At 42.2% G+C, this 22,453-nt stretch overlaps 2 protein-coding genes across 2 annotated transcripts in view; both read right to left on the bottom strand.

Annotated features, from left to right (window-relative positions):
• The window catches only part of LOC143185145 (uncharacterized), an 83,153-nt gene that overhangs the window by 50,751 nt on the left and 9,949 nt on the right, over positions 1-22,453 (bottom strand). The window lies entirely within an intron of this gene.
• LOC143184949 (uncharacterized) overlaps positions 1-22,453 on the bottom strand; it is a 77,861-nt gene that overhangs the window by 49,368 nt on the left and 6,040 nt on the right. The window contains exon 2 of the mRNA XM_076387571.1: positions 3,598-4,187. Coding sequence (XP_076243686.1) covers positions 3,598-3,830 — 233 coding nt within the window. The 5' untranslated portion in view covers positions 3,831-4,187. The remainder of the gene's footprint in view (positions 1-3,597; positions 4,188-22,453) is intronic.

The following is a 22,453-nucleotide window of genomic DNA, read 5'->3' as shown; positions in this document are numbered from 1 at the left end:
CGCGCCTCGTCGTTGGCTTTGCCCCCGAGGCGGCCCAACCTGTTGATCTAGACGAGAATAAACTCGAACCCTCATTATGGAAAATACCGAGACCCCTGGAACAGGGAGAGTGCACCGCGATCGATGGACATCGAGAGGTTCGGTTGACGGTCTTAAAGGGTGCAACTCGAACGAGTCTTTAACGGATGGCGCTTAACGAACGAGCCGCTGGCCTGTCTGGGGACCTACTGTTTCTACTAGTCTCGGTGATTCGTCTGTATGCTTCTACTGAAGAAAATGTGGAGTCGTAAGCTTTCAGTCTGCATACTGAAGGGATAGAGAGGTAAGGACCGATATCCTCTGTTCTAGTTTCAAGCCTGCGACACCCCATCAGACTACAATTGCTTCTGCCCCGCAAGACAGGCGTCGCTATTGTAACGTTCTAATCGTATCTGCCCGAGGGAAGCTTTTCGATCAACTATTCATTCGTTCAAGGTCGCAGTCCGAGGAACACCATGGAAACTCTTCCAATAATTGGCTTCGTGCGTCGAGTACAAAGTAGAAACGGTCCTTTGAGTCGGCTTCGATTCTCAGGCTTCGTTTATGGAAATGGCTTCAAAGGACAATCAGATCTGAAAGATGCAACTGATAACGAGCAGGACTTCAATCTACTCTAAAGAACTTTGATAATTCGGTAGTTTTATGAATACCTACGAAGAGTGCATGTGATGGCTGCAGCTGCCAAAAATGGCAGAAAGTAGACGCGAAATTGGCGCAACAGGATCCTTCAGGAGACGCTGAAGGCTTCAGGACTAAAGGCAGTTGTCTCGAGCGAGTCTTTCTCCTTTGATGAACGTCAAACTTTCCTTTGAAAAACAAAGGAGAGAAAAGGAGCCCTGACATTGGGTACCAGCAGGAACACCTCAGGATCTCGAGTTACCCTCGTCTACCCGGATAGGTGCACTGCTTTTGGGTGGTCCCACGCCCAAAAAGAAATGAAACAATGGAAAGATTGGGAGGGATAGGTCTACGCTCAAGACGCGATCCAATAAACTCACACTAATAATCAAATTTTGTGTTTCTATCATTTTTCAGTGAAAAGATCGCTAGAACTACTACATCATGTTGAATAACAAATGAATGAATTCAGAATTACTGAAAAACTTTGTAAATAATCTTGCTCGAGTCCATTTCAAGTCGATGTCTAAAACCTATTCCGAAATCAATCCTGAAGTGATATATTTGTGAAAATGTTAATTATATATTTGTGGCCCAGAGCCTTGAATATGAAATGACAGTAGACGCGATGGCCTTAGTCATAGTTCTTGGACCAGCAACCTGATTCCACATTTTCGTAATTCTGGATAATGAGTTTGGCCGAGTCGAAAGCGAGAGTCTGGACCAGGTCGAACTCAATACCACCGGTCAAGGTAGCGATCGGACATCCTCCTTTTTCGAGACACCACGAATCGACCACCTGCTAACATTCCCGCTCGTTCGAGGTCGTTGTTCGATTCGAAAGGCTTGGAATTTATAACAGTTTATAAGAATCCAATATTCAGGTATTTAGTAACCTGAAATCGTACAATATGACAATAAATATCGTCGTGCACTAACTTCTCAGAGAAGAATTCCGAACCCACGCGAATCGAGTTGGTCGATAAATAAAAAAGAAGTGAACGAACCCCAAAAGGGGGCGAGGGCTAACGGAAGAAGAGAGAGGAGTCCTGTGACGGAAATAAGTAATTGAATCGACGGGGGAAAAACAATTTCTGCGGCGGATGTGCCGAACAGCCAGGCTGGTTATTATCAGAGGCAAATTAAGCGTTTCATTTTTAATAATTCTTATATTTGGTCAAGGCCTGGTCGGCTGTCGAGGGTCGCGTAAACGAGCGCCAGGAAGGCGGCCAGGTGTTTCGAACTGACGACGCAACATAACCGATTTTCTGGGTCGTCACGCCAGACGGACACCCCGAATCCTGCGTTTGGCACATGACTATCAAGAACATATTTTACCAGCCCGATGTAGGTCACACGCGCCGTGAGTGGACCTATGATATACGGTTTGATTGAAGCTTTCAGCTGATATCTGGATTACTCTGCGCCCAACGCTCCCCAATGGAATATTTTCTTTCTCCTATTAAATGTTATCGCACGATTTTCATATTTTCAAGGGGGAAATAGATGAGAGAACAAGGGGATCTTCATTAGGTCAATGGAAAAATTCAGTCGTCAATATTCAGGTATCTTCAGAAATTAAATCTAAAAATGAGATTTTTTTATGTGAGAAAGACAAACAATATTTTTTATTGGAGATTTGAATAAAAAAATTTCCAAGTCAAACCTGCCTCTTCCTATCGTACAATCAAAGTGTCTCTAATTACATAACGTATGATGTGATTCCATGTCACATAATTGACGTTCATATTACTCTGCAAACTGCTTAATACATTCTACATTAAATCTTTTATAGGATCGATTAACCTGGAATATAATCTAATGTACAATTTCGATGAATTTCTAACTTGGAAATTGAGAAGTAGGAATTAAATTTCCATGATCCCGAAAAACCGACTTCGCTTTAAAAACCAGAATTAATTGTTTCACAACAACGCAGAGATATTTTAATTATTTTTGACGAGAATGATGAAATTACTATCGAAGACACGACACACGAGACCTGCAGTTGGCAGATGATTTGTGGAAACGTATTTATATCGTTATATAGGTCATGAGTCTTGCATGGGGTTATAGCGCTTCCAATTGTAGCTAAAAGAGCTCCAGGTCACTCCAGGTTATACCTCTATACCTAGATATGAACACGTACATACCGTATATGTATACGCAGGATCAGATCAGTTCCTTGATTGATCAGTTACAAGAATAAACGAGAATTTTAGTTGAATATACACTTCACAGATGTTTGAGTATTTGAAAATTTGAATATTTGAATTCACCCTCCTCTGAATCAATTTTGAAATTCTTTGAATGTTAGACAAAGGGGTCGTATTGATAAACGGTCACTGTTCACGGCATTTAGGAATAAAAATATATTTTACTGAATAGCTTTAGCTTGACACTTGACAAAGGCAAGATGTCAGGCCCGAGTTTGATATCTCATAAAAAGCATTTTACTCTGGCAGGTGTTGTGAGGAGGCAGCCGTTGTTGCCCGTGCCTCAACCACCTGCCCATTTTTTATTGAATGTATTCCACACGTTGTATTCACACTCGAGTTCTCGTTTACCCTATCCAACGAGGTCGAGGGTGCCCTCCACGTGCCAAGGAACCACCTTATTTTACCGTTGTTCACTTGAAAGATGGATCCTACGAACCTACATGTCTCAAAAATAGCTACACAGTAGAAAGAAATTAAATTCCACCTACTAAAATTGCGAACGAATTTTCTACTCTTTTGTACGATAATGAATAATGCAAATTGTGCCTCTAAAAATAGATTGTAGATTATCAATTTGATACATTATTTATCAGATCGATTTTCCCAAAACTGTTCCTCGCTAATGAATAATCGAGAAGCTGTTACAGAGTCGACAGATGCAACATTCTTGCATAAGATTCGTCTGGTTACGTTTATTGGTCGGAGGAACATTCGAACTCACCTATTTGGAAAGCACCAGAGACCCTGAGGGACGATCTGCCGCAGGTGCGACCCCCTTTCCAAGGTCCTGGCACCCTCTGCACTCTTTAAGGTGACGAAAGGAGGAGAAATCGTCCTTCGCGTTCGATCTCTTGCATACCAGTCGATCGTCATCTGACGCAAACAGGTGATCTCCTGTTGGATGACGAAAAAAACGCTACACCTTGTGCTTGGTGCAAGACTTCTTTTTTTCATCTTGTGTAAACCTTTCCATCTGCTACAAAGTTTCAGTCGTCTTAACCATGCCGCACTGTATCACAGAATTTTTCTGAATCTTTAGAGATCAAATATTTTAACCCGTCTCAAATCTATGACCAATTCAAAACATTCCTTTGACGCAGTACTTGAAATCCACTCGTGTTCAATTACCATTACATGATCGAATGACGCCAGTTCGAATTTTTCGATCGATTTGCTTCTTCGTGTCCAGCGTAATTTAGCTTTTCCACTGAGGAAGACGAAAGTGCTGTGCTTAATTGACTTACGCCGGGGGCGAAAGCAGCGCAAAATTAATTAAACCATTAACCCTTCCCAGCCAGTCAGCGAATATTCCTGAAAGTTGAACATCGAACATTAATTCCCAGTCAAGGGTGCACTTTATAGGGGAGGAATATCTTTAAAAAAACGATTTACAACGCAACTTTTAATCGAATCATTTCTGATTTAAGTTTGAGAAATTGGAAACGAACGTCTGGGATTTTAAAAATACGAAAATTGAAACAGTTGGTTGCTTCAGTGTTTGAATATTTGAATTTTGAATATTTGAACTTTTGAATATTTGAATTTTTGAATATTTGAATATTTGAATATTTGAATATTTGAATATTTGAATATTTGAATATTCGAATATTTGTGCTAAATACATGCACCGAGATGAAATTTTCACCTATTTAGGACAAAATAACTTCTCTGCACTACTACACAAGTTCAGCCAGCAGCAAATGTTAATATTTCCGAAGAGAACTGCTTTCGTTTCGTTCGTCTTGGCTTTTAATTAGTCGAACAGCTGTGCTTTCGTGCTAGCGCGTAATTACGAGCGACCAGAAATTATTAACTAATTGTAAGACCTTACGCGGCATTCTTGTCGCTATTGCTACTTCACCTTGTTACCCCCTGACCAACAGGAAACGATGCCAAGGCCTCCGCTGGACTAAACTTCGATATTATATATAGGCGGTAGTCACACACGAGTAATCTAAAACACGAGTGTGTTGGCTAATGGACACAACGCAGCCAGGGTGAACGAAGGGTGGACTCTCGTTTGGAAAGGAAGATAAATATGTTGGCATTGCCGGAGTTTCGACAAGCAGTTTGTCTGTGTATCGAATGGAGGAGATATATGGAAGCCGTTAAATCAATCCATCAGGAACGTGATCGCGTTTTGTCAAAAATGCTACCCATTTGAAAGAATGTGCAGCGGTAGAAGTTAGTTTTATCGCTCGGTGCTAAATCTGAATTACTAGCAATGGAGTTTCGTGTGTTTGGCAAACAATGAAATTTGATCGTCTTTAGACGCTCTATACTTTGTCGTAAGAAGTAGAAGAATCGTGTCAAGGTTCTTCAGTGGCAGCATTAAACTAGCATTAAGTTCGCGTAGGATGCAGCCTCGTAAAGGTCACAGGTGTTGCACGCTCGACACTAATTTGTCGCAAATAGACGAACCACTGCGACGATCGACTCAATTGCTTTCATTGTCTTGTTTTCGTACTTGATCTCTCTGTAACTTCGAAAATGCCCACGGAACGCTCTCAAAGCATAACACTTTTAAACCTACGAATATGTTCTGAAGTTTACGTTACATGCGTGGAGCGGTGGCTTTGTCAATGCTTTGCGTTCATTTTATTATAAAATGGGAGTTGTATACTGTTCCCCGAAAGCAGCATTTTGATCAACTCGTTAGGTACAACTGTTCCACCGGAAACGGAGTATTAACCTCGATTAACATCGGTAATACTATGGTACAGGGTTGTGGCATGAATAATGTGCGAGTGACTAAGATTCTTCCTCTCTTTGCTACTGATTCTTAAGTGATTTCATCGCGTCGACCCCATGGGGACCTCGAATTTATTCACTACGTCATTCTACTCCATTTACACGTCCCTGGCACCAGTAGAAATTAATTTAAACTCTAATTAGAACGGAAACATTTTAGCCTTCCTCCTCTAAACCACCAAAACATTGCACGGAATTGAATTTTAAGCCGCGTTTCCACATATGTAGCAAATAGAACGAAATATAATCGTAATACTTCAAAATTCCTATGGAAGTAGAGCTTAACTTATAATTACTTGATTAACACATTAACTTCCTCTATTTTTCACGAGTTATATGCAACAATTGTTTGTATAGCATTGAGAATAATTAACAATATGTAAGATGCTTGCCTCAAATTAGGCTCCAACGCAGGCGTATGTGACCTTGCCCCGATAAGCAACAGCATTTGACACAAATCCCCTTTGGCGTATTCTAGACCACGTTAGCGACTCACAAGAGGTAAGCGGTTGCACCTGAGAGGTCACTTGCGATCAAAGGAATTCCTGAGCAAGTTGCATAAGGATCTTGGAGACAAGACAACAGTACTATGCGTTCCTCTGGAATACCAAAGTCCGCTTAAACCACTACAATTCAATTCTATTAAACATTCAGTTTTTCTTATGATAAAGCGCATAAACGCTTGCAGCAGCGTTTTCTACTGAAATGGAGAACCTAATTTTAGTTTAATATTCCTTATAATAATATCCTTGCTTCCCCATACGCATGGGACGTAACCTTTGACATATTCACGAGTTCGTAAGTAGGAGTGCCACGTGTTCGATAACGGGAGGTCAAATTTGATCAAAGCGAGCTCGAGCATACCGAAATGACGAAAACAGCTGTTCTCTCGCTGTCGATGTTTGTTAATTGCACATTCACCAGTCAGTTGATACACATGCACGCTTAGATTGAATGCATTTATAGACACTTACTCGCTGCCGATGCTTCTGGAGAATATTTCATAAATGAATTTTCGATCTACTTCCCTTTCAATTACATACAATTATTGTTCAGTATTTTCCATGCGTTAAGAAATGCGTGTAAATAAAAAATTGAAAATCTGTTATAAATACTCCCAAATCAATACTATTTTTAATCCATCAGAAAGAACAGAGTATACACGTGCATTTTCGAATGAACTTCATCTTTTTATGTAAAACGAGTACAGAGATAGCTACTACATAATTTTTAATTAATTTCCATTATGAAATTCCACGAATGTGCAAACGTTCATAAAAGAACTGCGGGTTGTCATCGATTGTACCAATACCCTTGCTGTCGGATTGACAAGGTTTGATACGTCCACAAGGATAATGCTAACGTGCAGGTTAATTGATACTTCCACTTACAGACACGTATTACTCGCCTGAATGGATAAAAATGATACTTCCAATTACAATACCATTTCCAATTCGAAATAAATTTTGTATTAATACTTGTTAACTGATTTTCAATGAATATTACAAAGGAACAATATTGTATGAAACAAAATATACTGTGATAGAAAATTTAGACGCGTGACGAATAAAAGAGTTATTGAAATTATAATATCCCAGGCAAATAAGATTATTTTTTCGATTATTTTAGAAATATCAAGATTGATATTCGTAAAAGTACTTTCGTCTACAGATGTCGTTCTAGGAAATGCCGAGGCTCACGGAATCCTTGTGCCAATGGTCCTTCTACAAGCGCCGAGGACGTATGGGGTCAGTACGCGTGGGTTGTTGCACCGGCTAGAACGACCGATCGATGCAGCTTGCAGCGAGGTGCACAACCCGGCTAGCAACCACCCGCCACGTTCCACCCCCTCAACCATAGCAACAGGCAGCTATTTACGTGTCTCTGGCAAACGGGTTATCCGCTTTCCGAAATCGGATTAATCTTCTTCCACGGATAACGAGAAGTGGTGGGTGGAAAAGACTTATTTGCGTTCTTAGAAGTCGAAAGAATATAGTACAATTAACAAAAGGTGGAAGCTAAGACAAATGTAAATGAAAAAAGGAATATTAGTTAGACTTAAACAACTACGCTTACATTTTTTTCTACCCTTTCTTTTCCTTATCAGTGTTCAACTTTCCCAGGATTATCCGCCAATTTTAAGAGATCCTGTATATTCTCCTCTGCAAAAGCAGGATTGCTCTAACATTTTTTATACCGACCAGATTCGCCACTAAAGGTCGTATTAAACGATTCGAAGTTATCGAAATCGTGGGAGGAGACCTGCCACAAGCCACGATTCGAAGAAGAAACTTGGAGGAACACTTTCCACGTGGGTGGACTGTAAACTAGCCCTAAAACGAGCCAGAGTTGCCCTTCGTTCAAAGTTCTCTCGCGAAGGAGAAGACGATGGCCTTGAGACGTTTCTAAAAATGCTTACTACGTGTATCTTCACAATATCCTTCATCCCTAAAAGCATTCCTGACGGAACCACCCCTTAGCGACGCGTTATTAGGCGACTTTTCCCTGTCCTTCGTTACTAGCAACGTGACTAGAAGATCGAAAAGAAGGGAGGACCTACTGGATGATGAAAATTAAAGGACTCTCTACGCTTTTGCGCAGATCGAAACGAAGATTTTATCACTGAATAGAGTACGCAGATTAACAAGAACTCAATGTAGATAGGTATGTCAAAGTAATAATAAATATTTGTAAAAAATGTCGTTCCAAGCTTCTACCTTCTCCCATAAAAATAGAAGTTAAAATCTGAAGGATAAACGGTCGCGAAAAGAGAGCTGAAGTCCTGGAAATTGGAGGATCGAAGTTTCTCAAAGGAAGAAAAGGGAGCAAAATAAACAGGAAAAGGATGGGGATATCGACGAAGGGTGCTTGCGATGAGGGGTGGCAGGATCATTCTCCTGTTCGACCTCCAAATCCCCCAAGAACACGCACGTGTCTTGTTCCTTCCTCTTCAAGGACGAAATATTTTCACCGGTTGGAACGTGGCTGTTCGAGGAGGGTTCGAGGAGGGTTGGAATAAGATTGAAATCTCCGACGAAGAAGAAACGTTCATTAATCACTGACTAGAAATGAAAAAGGTTCGATCGAATCGTGAAGGCTAAAAAAATTGCGTTGTCAACGATTGTTAGGAGGATTTTCTTATGTTGAGCACACTTCCCAGGCTGAGACGCCACTACAATCCTCTGAAGAGCTCTTTGCTGATCTTTTTACTCCACGTGACGTGATAAAAGCTCATTGGATTCCGCGTATTACACGTGCGTGCCGTTCTTAATTCCTCGCCAGTAACGCGCTTTATTGATTTCCATTTCCTGCCCACCACCGTGAAACTGCGAAATAAATTGCCACCAGGGTCTACGCACGTGTGCAATATTATCACGGATGATCGCTGCCTTTAGGAATCAAGGTATCAACTTCACGCACCTTCGTTTAATTCGTGTAATTAACAGAATCGTATTCCCGTCAGCCAGCCGTGTTTAATCGTTGCAGATCTAATTAATTTCTGTCGCCTCGCTGCACCCTATCAGGGATCGTATCTTCGTTACGGAAGATCGAACACGCTTTCAAAATGATTTCAGCGAAATTCGTTTCACACAGTGTTTACCTCAGAGTCGCGTTCATTAGATTAGTAATTACAGTATATTCTCGATAAAATCTTCTGCTGCTAAACTTTGCTCACTTTACGAGAGATTTTCCCGAGGAAATATATTTTGCTGAACAGTGCGAGGCTTTTCTCTGCGAATTTTCTGAGCGGCGCGCGCAAGCCAACCTGAGCGTGTGTAGATTCATTGCTGACAGAGGAGGACGACACGTGAATGACAATCGCGCGTTATCAACCGCGTGGCGCAAATAGTCGCATTAGCGTTAAGAAACGGTGCGTCAGCGCTGCCAAGTTCAAGGGTACGGGGACACGTGATCTTCGCTATCGTGCTTCACATTATTCAAGGAAATGAAAATTTCGAGGAAAACAGAATCGTATGATCAGCTACCCTCTGCGCTCGAAGATCTCGCAAAATAGTGTCGCACCTATCTTCCTTTATTCGATCAAAATGTTGTCAGTTTTATACAAAATTATGCAATATTTAAAGGGTATCGAAATCGCTGAATGATTAATTTGCATAATTTATACCTCTCTCGTTTCATGAAATATTTTGGAAAAATTCATTGAAACGAATCCAACGTCGTTTATATAATAATTTCTCTTCATTTTCCGAGTTCTATTTAATTCTTGTTGAAATTATCACTTAATATCTCGAGCGTTAAGGTGACCATGGTATTTATTGTAATGCGATTTAACAAGGAATGGTTTACATACATAATACATATATTATACAGTATCGTCGTGTTAACGTCGTCCGTGAAAACTGCAAAATAACTTCGCAATGTTTATCGTATCGGTAGCCACGAGCCGACTGCCGCTTTAAAATTAGCAATGCCATGATATTCCGCGTTAAAATGTATGAGCATATCGTGCGAGTTTAATGCATCATTTAGAGACGAGACGTCGACTGCAACATTGTACTTAAGTTATGCTAAGCAATGCCACGTGCATGCTCTCTTTAATTTGACACGGACTTTTGAAAGTAGACAGTCCGAGTGTCCGAGTCTCTGTTCTTTTACGCGCTGATAGATATTCGTCTATAATTTACATTCTTAAAAATTCTATTTTAATTTAAAGGATAACTACAGGCACACGTAAATGTCCTTCAAAATGTTAAATACATTACACTTTATCGCAATTAACATTTCAATTTCTAGAATAAGCATAAATGAATCTCATTAAATACTTAGCATTTTCACAAATTAAAAGCAAACATGTTAGGCTATTTTTAGTGTAATCGCAATTATACCTTCATCGATACAAATTGCAGGGGAATGAATGCTTTACCAACCAAGTACGTAAACGTAAGTACTTATCTATAAATGAAAGAAAATCGAGAAGGTAAAAAGGCGCCAATAGGCACGTCACGTTAATCTGTTACAGGAACAAACATTAACGATAAGAGAACTCTACTTCTCCTATAAAAGCTGACACGGAGTAAGCAGCTCCATCGTAAAGAGAAAAAAGGACTTTTGTTCGACAAGGAAACAGATAGGGCAAAAAACACGCTGTCAATCGAAGGGATTTACAATTCGATTTTTATCGTCGCTCGAGGACGACCTGAAACATGACCAATGCGTGGCGTTCTATCGTGCACGAAGTCGGCGCAATATTTTCAGAATTCTGCGACGTGATCGCGCGTATTTCCGACCAATCGTGACGATCGACGTATCTCGTTTACTGCACACAAAGTCTCCTACAGGTCACACGAGTAGCATAGCGCATATGAATCCCACTGAACGACCATTTACGTGTGCACTCGCAGACGTATTGTTCCGTGCAACACTAGCACCGAACTTCCTGGTATCGTAAGGTCAATCGTTTCTGGTAGACAGTCGACCTGCAACGCGAGCCTTTTAAATGCATCACCTTGACAATGGAGAAATGCATTATGCAAGTTCGACTTATTAGCTCTAAAATGCAGCCACGAGGCATCAGTTCTGTGCGCATTAAACTGCGCTCCTGCTTGGTGGAAATGAGAAAAAAAATGAGAATTATATGATACGAATAATACAAAGACACGACGAGGCACGAATTAATAATAACTGATACCAACGAAAAAATGAACTTCCCCGACGTTTCCATAGGAGAATGTCCATGGAATTTGTTATCGTGGAAGAGACAACAGCACGAGTGGCATCGACCGTACGACTCGATAAGAAATGGCAATTGTCTCTCCTACCCATGAACTTGACTGCCATCTAATAAAAGCGAGTAAACGATGGCAAATTATATGATGGCAAATGGCGTACATTCTCACGAGTTCAGTATCGACGATCCTCAGGATATCCTGTCATCGAGTCTGACCCCTCTTCGATTTCCAGTAGAGCAGGAAAAGTGGGTCGAAGGGATTGCATGGGCAGTGTCCACTGGGCACACCCTGTAAGAGCAGCTCTGTCTGGTGGAGCCTCTTATGTGTTATAGCTTTGCACTTCCTTTGTGTGGATGCATACAACCACACATATGTATAAAGAAACAATGACTGATATGTAAACTCGACTATTTTGCAAACTTCTTTTAAGAATTGTCTGAAATAAAAAACCTTTCATCATTCACTTCCTCAGTTTCATAATCATCATCATTTGAGTAAAACTCTGCGACAAGCGAGTGCTATACATAAAGCCTGATGCTAAGGTTATAAAGGTTATCAGAGTTGTTTACTGTTTACAAGCAACCAGATGAATAAACTGAAACGTTAAACCAATGAACAATTTCCACAGAGAGGGTCTGAGATAGAACCGAGCCTTTTATGTCACGAAGCTTTCAGAATTATGAGTTCTAGAATTGACTGTATCTCTTTAAAAATATTTTGAAAAAAGCTTGCTGGTACTTAGCTAAAAATATGATTCAATAATTGTTTCAGTAGAATAGAGTTTGCTGATTCGGTTTCATTCAAATCTGTTAGGCTTAGTTCACTCAATTTGATGCCCACTCGGCCGTGAAATAAACTGCGAAGCTGGATGGTATTCAACTGTCACTTACAGTACGATACTCTTCGTAAACTTGTTACAAATTTTAGCCTGTCATTATTAAAACTAAGATTCTCTTTCGGCTTACGTTATCAGATACAAATTTTCTAGTAAAATGAAATAGTTATTGAAAAAACCTGCTCTCCAGATGTTAACAAAGATCCAAAGTTCATGACTGACCTTTCTCAGGGAGCGATATCCTCCCGATAGGTGCAAAATAAAAGCTAATGGACCTGCGGGGTGACCTCTCTGTGCCTTATCAAAGCGCGCCCGTAGACAATAATAACAAACGCGATAACAGCACCAGTCGGCGTATCAGCGACGGTTGTGTTGCTCAAGCAAGGTCAAAAATTTTGATACAGCATCCAAATAAAAATATTCTTCGCAAACATGTCTGCGAATTAATCGCGCTAGAGTTTAATCTTTTTACAATCGCGCATATCACATTTAATGCAACACGGTTCATCGCAAGAATGTGCAAGCACATACAATTGTTAGCTCTTTCCCTATTTCTCCCGATCTGCAAAATCCACAGTGACAATTCCATCGACCGTATTTCGATACAGGCTTGCAATAATTCATCAAAGTTTCTTCAATGACTGTTTACCCCCTTGAGTGGAAGAAGCGGTCTGACCTTCCTCAGCGGGCAACGTCCCAGCGGGAAATGCGAAATAAAAGGCTGATAACGTCGTGGAACGACCCCTGTTCGACGACGACGGAGATCGTCTCGTCAGGATTTGTCGCCGCCTTACGCGAACGGTTATCAATTTTGCTGGCGCGCGCGATGAGCAGTCAAGGACGTGGACCTCGTTTGAATATGAATTGCGCCAATTAGGCTCACCTTTATTCGCGGCGCGTCTGTTTGTTCGCTGATTGGCCAGGATTGCAGCGATGTTCGCGCGCGCTTTAAGTCCCGACGCTCAATTCTGATCCGAGGTCAGGTCAGATCTTGAAGGGTGACCGAGATCACTCGAAACGCTCGCCTGCTCGCTCGCTGATAATTGAGCGTCGAGATAGAGCTTCCTCTTCTTTTATTTTCCTATCGTCGTCGCTCGAGCGGTTCGTTGAACCCTCCCCCTTGAACAAGAGGGAGCTCAATCGGGAGGAATTCAAGTTCGTCGAGTGCTCGTTGCCAAAATGATCAAATTCTAATTTTAACAGGTCTACCGAACGTCGGGTTCGCTGTTACGCCTTCAAATTACATTATATAAATTCCTTCTTCCGTCTTTCCTCCACCAGCGTGTCGCCTCGCTCTTCCATCGCAAAAAGGACGGACGTTTTAGCGTGAACAAACATTTAACCGTCTTGTCAGTTGTTACGTAATGGAATTGAAGCCTCGACGGTTTTCGCTGGCAAATATTGAAGGCATCAAGGAAACTTGTCTCGACGCGATCCTCCAATCTTCCGCATTTACGAGAGGCAAGGATCAAGGTCGCTGGAGGATCTCGAACACGATATTCGTGACATTTGTAAAGGTGTTTACGCGAATTTTATGCGAACGTGATTTGCACGGGCGTGCCAGGGCTGAGGCACCGCGAACGTCCTCCTCTATTTCCGACATAATTACAGAACAAGCAGAGTCCAGTGGGGAAGGGAAAGTGCGGTATCCTCGAATTCGCAAACTGAAGGAAGTTGCGGTCCCAGAGCCCGATTGTCCGTTCCCACCGTGGCTGCATTGTGTCAACATTGTACGATCGTTGTTGAAACACGACACAGGACACTGTGGCCGTGCACGATAACGAGTCGTTCCTTATGGCACAGATAGAGTGGCTATCCTTTTCTTGGCAACTGCTGGTGTTTCGTTTTTGTCAAAAAAGGTCCAGAGCAAAAGAAAATGTTCAAATATCGTTCCTGTTTGAATACACTAGTGTAGAAAGCGAGACTCAGCGTGGTGCTTCAATCTCAACTTTATCTGTGAGAAGTTTTGTCCAATTTAATGACGATACTCCAGTGAGCAGAATTACTCTTGAAGAAAAAAAAGGAGTTATAAATAAGCTAATTTGTCCTATAGCCCCACTGGCAAACAGGACCTAAATGCCTCGCTGTCATTAAATTTCGCTTTTCAGACGCCTAGGGAGTGTAATAAATCGTGCAACTAAAAATACATGAGCGTTGATGATCAGTAACTGGCAAGTATAATGGCTTTCTTTCACGTACGCGACGACCCTGAAAGTTTGTAATGCGACACAGGACGTTGTGGTTGATAGATACCTTCCTTTCAACAACGTATCCGCCTGGACGAGTCGTTAACACTTCCTTAAAGCCTGCAATCTGGACATTGCGGGCAATTAATTGTTTCAATATCCTTGACATCTCGATGAAACAGAAGGACGAGCAAACAACTCTATCGACTCATTATCTTACGTGAGTGTTTCTTCGATAGAAGCTCATAACTATCGTCATCATTACTTGCAGTTCTCTTGTCTGTTCTCTCGCTTTTGTTTACGTGAAAATCGAGAGGAAAGCGACCTATCCCAAGTAACGTGAAATTATGATTGAAGAAAGCTATCAGAGATATGTAGTCGAGCAAATATTTTTCAATTACGATAAAAAGAATAGTGGCGTGGCAAAGGTCAGAGCGATTGTTAGACGAAGGTCCGTTATAGCAAACTGCATACAATGCGAAGCACAATTCCAACATATCGATCGTGTCATTCTCTATTCTGTGTCCTTCGAGATCTAGATGGAGATAAATATTATTGAAATACCCTCGACGCGACTACTTAATCGCCCAGCTATTTTTCTAGTCGCTTTTCCTGGCTTTCTGAGAGAATATTTTTGGCAAATGAAATAGAAACAAAAGACAAGTAAATAATTTCTACTCTACTGAAAAATAATAGCTACTCTGTTGATGAGATGCTCCCGTATTTATGGAATTCAGTTTTCAATAACAAAACGATATAATAGTAAAAGGAAGCGAGAGAAATATAGAACAATCACGGATGAATAATTAACCTGCGTCGTCATTGAAAGAAACGGACCAGGACTCCAAGGCCGATGAAGGACACCTCTCACATAGGTGAGAGGATAGCGGTACCCGCGATACGTCACCGCGACCTTCTCGATTCCTCGATCGACTTCTTTTTTCGCGGAAAACTAGAACCAGCGTCACCCGCCATTTAACGCCACCTTTGTCTGTCCCCTACCGATGCACTTTACTATGTAGTACTTTCCCAAAATGATCAAGTTATTTCTACCATCAGAGAAGACAATTCATTCTGCCAAATATTTTCCCATGCTTGTTCCCTATGAACTCGCGACTCGATAGAAAGCGATGAGCAAACTGTATCGTAAGACTTTCACTGCCTGATCGGCTCCCAGAGCGCGACGCGCATCGATCACGGGGCGAGCTCTTGGCGCGTAATCTGGGAGGAGATGATCTCTCATCGGCGGATGAAATCATCGTTTCCTCTGTAAAGACGGGCGACAATCGTCGTGGAAGAATGCAGCCGTGAATGCACAGCTCGCGAATCGGAAGAAGGTCGTTGCATAAAGGCTGCGTCGGCTCATTCACGCGTGCAACGGCATAACGGATCCCGCGAGAATATTTATGCGATCCGACAATCGGGATTACGTAACCGAAAGAGCAGAACTGGAATAGCGGGAACTGGTCCCCGAGCGATAATTGCGCCGACTTTAATCGGTCGACGCACGCGTCCTTCGGGCAAAAGCGGCCTTTAAACAGAGAACGATCCTTGCCGATGGCGTCCTTATGTGTACGCGTACATGGTCGAAGGTAATGCAACGGTAAAAATATATTTGACGGCCGCTATCGTTTGCACGACTTGACAATAGGCAGTGGTTGACGAGTGTCAAGCTTCGGAGGAAACTGATCTGACAATTTGTATAGGGATCAGGCCTTGGACTATACCTCGTCCTTTACGTTACATTAGTTTATAGATACTAGACAACAGAGTCTAAGAATTTTTGCGCTGGGAATTCCTATGAAACAGTAACACCTTTAGACGGTTATCAGCGAAACGATTGCAGAACAGAGATAAACGGATCTGCAAATGTAAAGATTCTAACAAGGTTGAAAAGGAATCTTCGAATTCAGATACTTATTGAGGAATCTTTCGTGTGGAAATGATTGCTGGGTGTTTATCATAATTAATAAGGCAAACGAAGCGGTCGGGGTCAACTTCCATAATAAGATTCAACTGGCGTCCTTACCGCGCCTCTTTATATCTACCTGCAACAATCACCTTAATAACACCGCCGGAACCACAGTCGATCATTGCGCGTAAAGGCTGAAGCAAATATCACCCATCGCCTCTCCCCTCGCGTCTCATCCAAACGACTTCCACTCCATTGTGTGTAACAAAAGCCTCTCGTAGGACCTTCGCGCTATACAAACGAGTAGATGTCCTCCGACAACGCAAATTGTCTTTGTCCTAGTTCGGCCGACGCGTAACTCGCCGCGAACTCCGCTAACTCGTCCATTAGAGGATGTCAGGGCTCTAATTCGAATTACCCTGATGCGTCTAATTGTGGCCCTGACGAAGAAAGTCGCGGGAATTTCATTTTCCAGCGATGACCTCCGACCCTTTTACAGCAGCTCTCCTTCCTTTCTCTACTGTCGACTTTGGATAGAATATTTAGGAGTAACCATCGCTCGCTGGCCGAGGGAGGGCCAGCGGCGCATGGTCACTCAACCCTGACTTTATTTATGTTTCCCCATAGCGTTAAAGGCAGTTACACACGTGCTTCGAAGGTCTCGCTTGCGATTCCTTTGTCTACGCATTTCGCTCAGCAACCTTGTCGCCACTGTGCGTCCGTATTACGTTGCTGCGCATCCGGGCATTCCAGTGCGCTGCGTTCGTCTAACTGAAGCGACTTTTTCAGTGAAAAGGTTTGAAGAATGAGCGGAATGAAAGTAGCAATGGAATATTGAAGATGGAATAGAAGAGCGAAGCTTTGATTCGAGCAGATGGAAGAAGCGGCGCTCATGAGAACCGATACACGGTCAGGTATGCGTGTCTGACCTCGTCAACGAGCGAACTGAAACGTTTGAGGACAGCCAGCTATCGGTTGACATGCAGTCGAACGCACATGCATAATGCGTTCCATTGAACGTAATCAACTAGGAAACGCTTGGGTAAACCTTGGACACAGACCTTGACTCGCGTAGGAAAGACGCTTAATACGCAGATGATCTCACGGGCGTGCGCAGTTGCCACGAACGAATCCAGAAGCGCGCGCAAGCTTCAAATAAATATGGATTATCCCTGTTTTTCTTTCTTTTTATTCCATCGCAGGAAAAAGCACTTTAAGATAGAGCTGACATTGAAGGAAGACATACTTCATTCATAATTGAACAAAAGAAAGTAGTTACGTCGTTATCTAAGAAAGTCACCTAATTGTTTGTTACTGTTTCAGAAAGATATTATCATAGAGAGAGGCTAATTACGATACGTATGTAAAAGAATAAACATCAAACGCTTCCTGTATGGTAATGTTTAGAAGGTGTATATTTTAAAGTAAATTAGGCGTGACATCGCGTATCGAATGCATATCGTTCAACCGAGCTCCCTAATAAACTACTTCCTCTACGACTTTCGTGCTTTCCTCGTGCGACAAAAGGAACCATCGACCTCCGTGACAATGCAGCAGCGTTTGCGATTCCTGACGTCATCCTGTTTTTGCATTTGTCATACAGTTGAAAATATACGGACGCGACCCACACTATTACTAACGCCGAAAAGACTGTTCATATTTTGATGGTTTTCATTTTCTTGGTACCATTCGTAAACACCAAATAATTGGGGGAATAGGTTAGTGCACAACAGCAAGAGAAAGTGGCAAACGAGAGGCACAATATCAGAAGAAAAAGTGAGACAACGAAATGGACGCGTTCAGCTAAACAGGATCAAGCTTTCTCCATGGCACCTCTGTCTATTCTACTACACAGGAAGTAGCGATGGGCATGATATGAATTATCATCTATAACTAATAGCAAAATACAGTTATATAATCACAAAATTCAGTACATGATAATAGTGATCGCGTTACTATCTAATGGGTGAAAGTGAATTTCCGATCCATTAATTATAAGTACACATTATTATGATATAATAATAATATCGTATAGTACTCATATTGGAAAGTATCAATAGCAGAATAAACAAGCTAACTTTCTAAACAAGCATTCAAGTACCACATTGTTACTGAATCATGAGATAGATCACTCCCATCGCTATCAGGAAGTCGAAGCAGATTTTCTCCGAAGCAATAATTCCCTAGCTCACCGATTACCTTTGCCACACAGTGCCTAGACAAAAGGCTGTCGCGCAAAGGATTTCTTTCTCAGCTACGTGGCAGGATTTCTCTGCCGCGAAAAGGAAAGGATCGAGGGGACAACAGAGTAGGAGGACTGCGTTCACTTTCTCATTTGGTGGAGCAAACTGTGTCGCCACGAAATCGGGTCGTCGGGAATATCGCAGAGAAAGTGAGAGTACCGATCGACGAACCTCCAACGGTGCACAGCTACCACTCGAGTGGTCTCGTGGATCTCGATCAACTTGGGCCTCGTGGGAGGGACTAGAGGGCAGCACCTCTTGAACAAATTTTGGTTGGGCCAAGTGTGGGGGTTCTGAGTTGTAGAACAGCTGGGAATAAAGATTCTATCGACCTTAATAAATGGATTAATTTATTTCCTAACCAATTTTTATCCAAGTTATTCAGGCAGAGGCTAGATTTTCTATCCAAGACAGACTCAGTTTTTCAAATATGAAAATCTTAAACACCTACAATTTTCAATATTCATTGTTTCTAGAATTCATATACTTTTAAATATGCTCTGAAATGCAACATCTTTTGAGAACACCCTGATCGAAAACAGCGCCAGCAACTTTTCCAATCGTTTAAGTATCACGCATGAGGGGAAAGCGAGCAATCAGTGACGAATTTCAATAGCGTATCATTCCATAAGCTTTCCCACACGTAACTCCAGCTTTCGATTTAGCCTGTGTCGCCCAGCTATCCTCTCCGCTGCTCGGAGCAGATAACTGCTCCGTTTCTACCTTGCTTGTGACCTATTCACCCACTTCGCGTTCCAGCTTATTCCCCCATTGTCCGCGAACAGACAATGAGCCCGAAGGAAGCGTTCTCGACGCAAATTCTACTTTCGACGATCGGAAACAAGGCCGAGAGATCGTTCTCCTTGCGAGCGTGGAGCGGAGGCGTGCGCCAATCCCGCACGTGATACACGGAGGAGACGATCGCGCGATAAACTATCTATTTATGTAGCCACGTAGAAAGTGAATTGAACTTGGCTCTTGCGAAGCTGGAATCTCGAGAGACTGTACCTTTGGAAAGTTCATAAATCTCTCACTAGTGTATAATAATCGGTACAATCGATTCCACTCGGTTGATCGACAAATTTTGTGATCTTTCATTAAAAGCGCTGTCTTGAAGAACATCTGCCCCATAGGGATCGACAAAGAAAATCTCGAGGCAGGGATTTCTATCGGTCGTAAAAACGGTCCTCAAGAAGGACAAGAGTGAGGGTCGTATCGATCAACACGAGCATCTTCGTAAACTGGGGAGAAAGAACTCGAGGGGGCATTTTTCGAAGCCTAGCTAAAGCGTGGCCCTCGCGTGCCTCCTCGTGCCCGCTATTTACGGGTTTATGCATTTACGATTATTGGCACGGACCTCGATTGCTGGCTATAATTGCGAGTGTCTGGTTGCGACGAGTCGATCCGATTTTACGACCGTTCCTCGAGCACGAAGGATCCTGGGAAACACGTCGCTAGGTTCTTCATGTTCTTGGAAATATACGAGCTCGAGATGTTTGCGCGAGGCGCTTCGAAGCAAGTGTCAAAAGGAAATGGTCGGTGAAGCTGCATTTCCAGAAATTGAATTTTTTCGAGTCAGCAGAATTTCGAAGACCCGAGGCGAACGAAAAGAAGCAGAGGTCGATGATCGTGATATATGCGACAGAAGGCGCCACGCTCGAATGTAGCACGCATATTGAAATGCATTATTCGGGTTGATATCGAGGATATTATTCCAGCGGTTGCTGGCCTTCGAAAAGAATGGAATAGAGGTGGCAGCATACTTTAAAGAGGTAAGTAGGTCGCGACCCCGAAATATGTGCCACCGAACTGTCTACTCGCGTGAATTCTATAGCACTCTGCTTTTAGGCCATCTGCCTTTCGAGGTTAAAGGTCGACTATCCTATGTCTCGCACCTAAAGTATTTCTACTAATACCATTATCATAATTTAATCTTTGAATTCGATAAAAAAACTAGTTGAAAAACGATTTCATAAAAAATACACAATTACAACTAGAATGAAAAAAAAAGAAAATTGGCGTGTGTAATCACCCTTATGCATGAACCGTGCACTGATTACATGTAAAATTTTCATTAAATCGCCCCTTCCACTGGTCTCCATTTAGATTCGAAAACAAGTTCACGAGGTCGTCGGACAAATGTAGGGGGAGGAGGGGATTCTTTGTCTTCCCGCCGACCTAGAAACCTGATTCTTTCCTCCTCTCGCTTTTTTTCCACGGCGATCCACGCGATATCGTAGGTGCGCGCACGAGCCGTTTCGCGAGGGACCTCGTTAGTGAAAGTTACCACGCGGCATAGCAGTGGGGGAGAAAGTGAAAGCCGTTTCCGGGACAAGCGTGGCGGTGGAGCTCAAACTATATCGGGAGGGGGCGGACTGATATTAATGGCCAGCTGATTACATGATCCCTGTCCATCCTGCGACCATATTTACGACGTCTCGAAGGAACGATAACGTTGGATGGTAAAATATAGGTACTGCTGCAGTCGCCACTTAACATTGTCATTATGTATTCACTCATAAAATAATATTATATAACGCGATGTGCAATAGACAATTGTCCTCGAAGGGCAGAGTAAGATTAAGTTCTCAAGACCTTTCTAGTACAAACGACATATACCAAATGAATGTTTTTCGTGCACTAGGTTATAGTCACAGACTGAGAGAGTGAAATATTTCAAACATGAAATGCCTATAATCTATAATAACCAAAAATCACTCTTCTCCAGTTCTATTAAGTTATAAAATCATGTAGAATTTTCTCTTGAATGCAGTACTTTATTTCAAAACAGGTTTCAGAACAAATAGCGCTAGGAAAATAGTGGAAAATTTGATCTGCAAAGCAGAAATTAATATCATGTTATACAATAAAATTCGCAATAAAAGAATTCTGTCTACCTCGTTTCTCTCGCAACATTCCAGCATTCGTGAACCACTTTATAAAAAAGGTGTGCATAATTTCATGCTCTCACGATTCTCAACATGACAAAAAAATGTCAGTTGTGTAAAAGTAGGAAGGAAGAGGTGTGTCCCCCCCTATAGGTCGGTTTCCCTTCTCAAAAGACGAACGCACACGAGCGAGCGCGGTGTGGTTCGCTCTCGAAAAGGGAAAGGGGGCTCGAAAGTGGAACACGGCCAATGGCCCGATGACCTCCTGACACACATTTCCCGCTCGTCTCCAACGAAAGTGAAAAGAATCGGCCGTTCACGGGCCGCCCATCAAGATTTATGGCCGTCGGTATATACCTGACGAATTGTGCCTCATCCAATTACTGTAACACGAACGTTAAACGGTACAGTCACTGATGAAGGCTGCGAAAAATGATAATTGCATGACAGAGACCATAGACTTTCGAGAATTTATATATAATATTCATAAGACCATATATTTTTCTACTGACTTTTATGAGCTTGTAATAATTCAGATTGACTTGATTAAATTCTGGTCTTGCTACCTTTATTTATGGATACCATTTTTATGGTAAAGAATTTTTTTCCAAAGCGTTTGAGAAATTTGTCGAGCCAAGAGTAAACCCTAGGGACCGCGATGTTGGAATGAATTCCCAGCTTGCGCTGATCCGAAGCTGAGGTAAGAAACCGCAGATGGTCTGTCGAGCGTCCCCATGCGGTGAAAACTCGGTTTCAAGAGGACGCCCTTGGAACCTTATGACTTTCGTAAACATCTCTAGAAAGTCCCGCTTTCCCTCTAGGATGAGATGATCCTTGACGAATCATCGAGATTACCTTGGCCGACCCTCGCCTTAACCAAGGATGCTTTAAACGGCCAAGTAATTCTTTAGAGGTGAAGGTAAACATGGCCAGATGAAAGCCGGAAGGAAGATTCAGAGAGCTAATCCTAGTAGCCATTACAGTATACTTCCTTGTCAAGGAAATAATAAATTCTATTAACTATCATTTCTAGTGAGCAATAAAGAAGGATACACTAGAGAACTTCGCGTTT

Source organism: Calliopsis andreniformis, chromosome 10, assembly GCF_051401765.1.
Source record: "Calliopsis andreniformis isolate RMS-2024a chromosome 10, iyCalAndr_principal, whole genome shotgun sequence".
NCBI lineage: Eukaryota > Metazoa > Arthropoda > Insecta > Hymenoptera > Andrenidae > Calliopsis > Calliopsis andreniformis.
This window is presented reverse-complemented; position numbering and strand designations above follow the sequence as displayed.